Source organism: Charadrius vociferus, unplaced genomic scaffold (assembly GCF_000708025.1).
Source record: "Charadrius vociferus isolate BGI_N301 unplaced genomic scaffold, ASM70802v2 scaffold1285, whole genome shotgun sequence".
NCBI lineage: Eukaryota > Metazoa > Chordata > Aves > Charadriiformes > Charadriidae > Charadrius > Charadrius vociferus.
Window position 1 is genome coordinate 40898 of NW_009648435.1, and position 6531 is coordinate 47428.

Sequence of the window (6531 nt, forward strand, 5' to 3'; positions counted from 1 at the left end):
CCGGGGGGTGCAGCCTCGGGTTTTTTCCCCAGCCACTGCTGCTGTGGGAGCCCCGTGACCCATCGGTGGGGGGACCCTCCAAGGGGGAGGAGGTGGCAGCGAGGCGGCAGGCTCTGCAGAAAGCCGGTGGCTGCAGGAGCCGGCGTTACACCGTGGTGGGGGCAAAGGGACGGCGGGGACACCCCAGCTGAGCAGGACGCGGTGAGTGCCTTTGCTTTCTCTGTGGGGTGTTCAGTCAGCGAAAGCTGCTAATTAAAACACAGGTGAAAGCTGCCCTTGGCCACTGTGGCAGGGTGCCCGTCTCCTCCAGCGGCGACGCGCTGGGATGCACAGGGACACGTAGCCTGGACGCAGCTGACCCCGGTGGTAGTCACACTGTCCCTGAAGGAAAGGCGCGTGGGGACATGCTGGCACCCCACTGCTGCAGGGATGGCCCAGCCGGGGACCCCGGTGTTTGTGTTGTGCACTCCAGGTTTCCTCCACAGGGCAGGGGGAAATGAGGAGCCGGCTGGGTCCGCAGGGTCCCCTGCGCTGGAGGCACCAGAAATGCAGGACAAAATGCTCTGTGTCCCCCTCGGAGGACCTAGGGCTGGTCCCGGGGTCTTAGCTGTGCCGAGATGGGCTCTGTCCCCCCGACACCCGCTTGACGATGGGAGCAGGGAACCACAGGTCTCACCCTGCCCTTTGCTGACCAGCCTTGATTTACCAGCAATCCCTTTTGACGAGCATCTTGACGATCAATATAATTTGATTTCAGTTTGTTTTGGGGTAGCCCAGGTTAGCCTCTTTGGTGTTACCCAAAATCCTGTCCCACCTTTAAGCAGCAGTGACTTGCGTGTGTTCAGTCCCTCTCAACCCCAACCCTGCCCGCAGCGACCTGAGCACCCGGGGTGGGGGGGTGATGGTTCCCCAAACCCAAGCCTATGAGGTTAAAACCCAAACCCCTCCAAGACAGCCCAGCTCCTGGCCAGCACCCCGCACCGTGCCCAGCAGCTGGTTTCCCCCCCCGGCTTTCACCAACCTGCCTTTCTGCCACAGATGCCATGGGCTCCCGGCACTTCCCCGCCCGGACTGTGCTCTTCGAGAAGGAGTCCAACGGCGTCACGTACCGCGTGCCCGCCCTGCTCTACCTGCCCTGCGTGGCCAAGCTGCTGGCTTTCGCCGAGGAGCGGCTGAGCGCCGATGATGCCCATGCCAACCTGCTGGTGCTGCGCCGTGGCACTGTCTACGGGCGCTACGTGGAGGTGGGACGGGGGGAAGACGCACCCGGGCTTGGGAGGCACAGAGACAGGCGGGTGGTTATCCTCCACTGTTTGTGCGTGACACAGCTGAGCTCCTGGAGGCACCTGCACAGGGAGAGCATGGGTGAAGTGGGGTGGTCCTCACCTCTCTCCATCCTCTCCTCCTCCTCCTGGGGCAGTGGGAAGACATGCGCGTGCTGGAGACGGCGACGCTGCAGCACCACCGGTCGATGAACCCCTGCCCGCTCTACGACGAGTTCACCGGCACCCTCTTCCTTTTCTTCATCACGGTGCTGGGCAGGACACCCGAAGCCTACCAGATAGTCACTGGCCAAAACGTCACCCGCCTCTGCTGCGTCACCAGCGCTGACCAGGGCCTGAGCTGGAGCGCAGCCACAGACCTGACACAGCAGGTCATTGGTGGGGCCATCAAAGGTAGGCCACCAGAGAGGGGAGGGAAGGCGGGGAGGACAGCCAACAGGAGGGAGCACTTGGGTTTTGGCCTCCTATCGTGTGGCCAGAGGTGACTTCGGGGGTGGGAAGCCCATGAGCATCAAAGAGATGGGGGTGGAAGAGGACCCCCAAGCAGAGGAGAGAGGAGAGAGAGAGTATCTGTGTTGCTTGTACAGGAAAAGGAGGTGGAGAAGCCTTGTAGCTATGGGGAGGACCATGTGTGAGGACAACCAGGCAGCACTGGGCTCTGCTGCCCTCCCACCCCACCACCTTGCTTGGCTGGGCTGGGGTGGTGTTCTGGACCCCCTTACACACTGGGCAGGGCAGGGGCACCATGGAGGCCACTCTTCACCCCCCCTTCTATCTCCGCTCCCCAGACTGGGCAACGTTCGCTCTGGGACCTGGGCACGGGATCCAGCTGCGCTCCGGCCGGCTGCTGGTGCCTGCCAGCAGCTACCACATCGACTGCAAGGAGTGCTTCGGGCAGCTCTGCAAGACCACCCCTCACTCCTTCGCCTTCTACAGCGATGACCATGGCCGGGGCTGGCGGTTCGGGGAGTTCATTCCCAACCTGCAGACAGGCGAGTGCCAGCTGGTCTCGGTGGACGAGGAGGACGGCTCCAATGTCCTCTACTGCAATGCCCGCAGCCCCTTGGGCTTCAGGGTCCAGGCGCTGAGCACGGACGATGGGGCCGTCTTCCACGGGGGGCAACTGGTCCAGCGGCTGGTTGAGCCCCCCCACGGCTGTCATGGCAGCGTCATTGGCTTCCCCGCACCTTTCGTGTACGTCCCCACCACCCTCCGGGACCCTGCGATGCTCCTCCGGGGCTCAGCTCACCGCCTGCTCCCTGGGATGCTCCCAGGGTTTCGGTACTTGCCCACTCGGCAGGCAGCTGGTGATGAGCTACCTACCGTGGCCACCGGTGGCCAGCACAAGCCCGCAGAAGCCGACGAGGAGGGCTGTCTTACCCCAGCACATCTCAGCCATGCCAGCAGTGTCACCTTGGTCCGAGGGGACCCCATGGCAACCCCTGGCCCTGATCCTTTCTTCCAAGCACCTACGTGGGTCCTCTACTCCCACCCCACCAGCTCCATGTCACGGGTCAACATGGGGGTTCACCTGAGCACCTTTCCCAGGGACGTGGAGAGCTGGAGCGAGCCGTGGGTCATCTACGAGGGCCCAAGCGCTTACTCGGATCTGGCTTACATAGAGCTGCCCTACAATGAGGCCTCCGTCTCTGGTGGCCCAGCCATCGCTTTCGCCTGTCTCTACGAGAATGGGACACGGTCACCATACGAGCAGATCTCATTTAGCATGTTCACACTACATGATGTGCTCCAGAACATCCCCCTGACAGCCACTGTGGCCCGGCGGGGTGGTAGCTCCCGGCACCACAGAAAAAGGGGTCAAAGGAGCTGCTTCATCTCCTAGTGTTCCCCCCGGGTTGGTTCCCCCCGGTCCCCCAGTGCCGGACCCCAAGGCACCAACCCAGAGCCCAGTGCACCGTAGTGCTCACAGCATGGGGTCAAGCCACCAGCCTGCACGGCCACATCACAGAGAAGGCATATGCTACCACCTCAAAACTGGGTTTTATCTCTTTTTTATTGATATTTTTTAATTATATAGTTGGTCAGGCATGGCAGCTTGTTCCACCAGCCCAACCCCAGGCTCCTTTCTGAGCACATGAGCCACCCCATGGGATACGTAACAGGGGGCACCAGCAGCAATGCCAGGGAGAAGGCAGCCGGGGACACCCCGCGCCACCCGTGAGTGCCAGACGCCAGGCTGGGGTGACATGAAGCTCCAGCTGTGCCATACCTGGTACCACCATCCCACTCCAATGCTTTTCCTCCCATGCTCGTAAATATTTAATCGCTCCTTTTTAATGATCCTGTCTGAGCCACTTCCTCTTTGTCTCAACGGTCTCCAAAGTTGCCCAGTTACTCTTTAATCTGCTCATTGCCTTTTTTTTTTTCCCCCCCCCCCCCCCTGTTTTTAACTACCTTGGACATTGCTACTCTCCTCTGAACCTTGTCAGTTATGTGCAGACCTCTGCAGCACAGGCAGGGTCAGGTCTGTACCCATGCTTGGTCCCTGTAAAGGCTTAGGGGACGAGGGTGCGGGGATGGGGGATGTGCCGAAGGTGGTGACACCCCCCATGAGTGCAGCAGCGGGTCACAGGCTGGTGGGGATGAGCGGCTGCTCCCAACATCTGCTGCGTGCACGTGTGTGTGCCTATGGGTGAACTTTGGGGGACTACACCTCATTTCCAGCACTGCCTCCTTCAGCACGACTCCGTCCGTGTCCCCCAGCTGCAGCCTGGCTCCTCCGGTCCCCTTCGTCCCTCCTGCCTCACGCAGGAGACAAACACCAACACAACCTGCCCTAAATACAGATTGATTAACGAAATTAAGTTAATGTTCCAACTCTTATCTCTACAAATATCATCATGTCATGTTTTGCACTTAGGTGGGTGAAGGCTAATGAGGAGTGGCCGGGGAAGCCGTTGGGCTCGGTGCTGGCATGCCGGGAGCCAGGTCCTCACCTCCATCGCTCACCGGGCTGGCTGCCAGCCCCTCAGGCATCCGTGCCAGGGCGCGGGAAGAGACATTGCCTGGGTGGAAGGCTCCGCACAGAGGCAGCCCTTTTACACGCTGACCCCACGCATGGCCCTTCGACGTCTCCTGTGGGCTGGGGTGTCTCTCCCCCGTGGGGGAGTCTGTCTTGCCCCGGGCTGGTATCACAGCTTGTGCCATATCCCCGCCACGACATTTGCCACCGGCTGAGGGACACCCGGGGATGATGCCTCCTCCAAGTGCCAGCCTCCTGGCACCGTGGCACGTCCTTACTTCCCCTCGCAAAAGCCGCAGAGGCACCCAAGGCAGCCGTTGAGGATCTGGAGGGAGGCCAGCACCATCTCAGCAGCACTGATGAGCAGCAGGAGGGAGAAGAGGACGACGTTCCAGGCCACGACACCTGCTGGCTCTAGGCAGATGCTCCAGGTGCGACGATCGTACAGGTAGTTCTCTGCCCTATGCCACGGGGAAGAAGAGGAGATGCAAGATGCTGCCCTGCGGCAGGTCAGGAATCGCATGGCTTTCCTCTGCGGAGGTGTGCCCCACACGCCCCATCCTTCATCCTGAGGATGAGCAGGGTCAGCAGGGTGATGGGGATGGGAAGCACCACGTAGAAATCCATGGAAGATGAGGCCCTCTGGAGCTACCAGAGTCTTACATCACCACCAGCCAGCCCGCCAACCCCACCCACCATAAATAACACCGACTTAATTAGCAATAAGGTGACGAGGTGGCACCGGCGATTCAACCCCGCTGGCTCACCTGGCGTCAGGCTCCTGGCTGCCAGCGTCCAGGAAGGGGTAGCCCCAGAGGGTGCCATGCCCACGGCTGTGCTCAGAGGCGTTGTAGAAGCAGAGGGGTCCATTTGTCAAACCCACCCCGGAGAGGACGAAGCAGGCGGCGGCGCCCAGGAGCGCCAGCTTGGAGAGCACAGCAGAGATGAAAGCCTGTGGGCAGCACCCGGGGAGGGACCTGAAGTCAGGTGGGCTCCAAAACACAGCTGCACGTTATCGGCGGAGTTTGGTAAGGGGGAAAAAACTCGCCTCCCCTTCACCCCAAGGGGCTCCAGCCCCGGGGAGCTGAGGCTGAGGATGGAGCCATTGCTGGGGTGTTTCGAGCTGGGCAAAAGTGGTCAGGAAGTAGGGACAGGCAGGGAGCAGGGACAGGCAGGGAGCTGCCACACAGAGCCTGGTGGGGCAGAGCCCATGCCAGCACACAGGGGAAGCCCTGTCCTCCAGGGAGGTGGCACCGTGCAGCATCCTGCCACAGGTGAGGGGGACCCATGCAATGTTCCACCATAGGGCCACAGGAGAGGTAGCGCCCTGCCATGACCCACTACAGGAGAGGGGACACCCTGCCATGACCCACTACGGGAGTGGGGACACCCAACACATCCCACCATGAGGTCATGAGAGAGGCTCCACGCCATGTCCCACCACAGGGCCACAGGAGAGGCAGCAACCTGCCATATCCCACCATGGTAGAGGGGACACCCTGCTATGACGCACCATGGAAGAGGTGTCACCCTGACATAACCCAGCACAGGAGAGGGGACACCCTGCCACGACCCACCATGGGAGAGGGACCATCTAACACATCCCACCAGGGGGCCATGGGAGAGGAGGCTCCATGTCATGTCCCACCCTGGGGCCACCCACCACACGCCACTTGGGACTGCTTTGGCACGAAGGTCCTGGGGCTGCCTTACATTGCAACGGGTGCCGCAGTCGGAGCAGCCAGCGCATCGCCACCCCACCGCCGTGATGTGGGCGGCTGCCAGCAGGACCTGCGTGGAGGGAAAAGTGGCTGGGGGGGCAAAGGGGAGCCCCCCGCTCCCTCCCCTCGTCCCACAGACACGCGAGGAAGGACGTGGTGCAAAGCGTGGTACTCACAGTTATGCCGCCTCCCCAGACACCCGGCATGACCTTGACGTCCTTGCTGATGTGCCCCTCCACCAGGTACTTGAATGCCCCACCAGGGAAGAGCAGGAGGATGTTGGCTGCCACGGAGAGGGTGCCCAGCACCAGCAGGCAGGGACCCACGATCCGGCTGCACTTCCCCACGCACATGGCCACCCTGCACGGGGATGGGGAGGAAGAGGAGGAGAAGAAGGGGCTGCCTTTGGCCCCCCAGTGCTCCACGGCTCCTCCACCCCGAGCCCGTCTCACAGACACGGGTGGACAGGAGTTGGCTGTTTCATGCTTTTGGGTCCCAGCCCACCCCACCAGCACTGCACTCACTCGAGAGCGATTTCCAATGG

At 61.8% G+C, this 6531-nt stretch overlaps 2 protein-coding genes across 2 annotated transcripts; one reads left to right on the forward strand and one right to left on the reverse strand.

Annotated features, from left to right (window-relative positions):
• Positions 1–1043: 1043 nt before the first annotated feature.
• Positions 1044–3126, forward strand: NEU4 (sialidase 4). Its single transcript, XM_009885400.1, has 3 exons — positions 1044–1244; positions 1421–1676; positions 2072–3126. Exons 1-3 carry the CDS (start codon positions 1044–1046, stop codon positions 3124–3126), a joined length of 1512 nt encoding a protein of 503 aa, XP_009883702.1.
• A 1414-nt stretch (positions 3127–4540) lies between these two features.
• On the reverse strand, positions 4541–6340 carry TM4SF19 (transmembrane 4 L six family member 19). Its single transcript, XM_009885401.1, has 4 exons — positions 6164–6340; positions 5980–6057; positions 5034–5218; positions 4541–4727 (listed from the first exon to the last, which is right to left on the reverse strand). Exons 1-4 carry the CDS (start codon positions 6338–6340, stop codon positions 4541–4543), a joined length of 627 nt encoding a protein of 208 aa, XP_009883703.1.
• Positions 6341–6531: the final 191 nt, after the last annotated feature.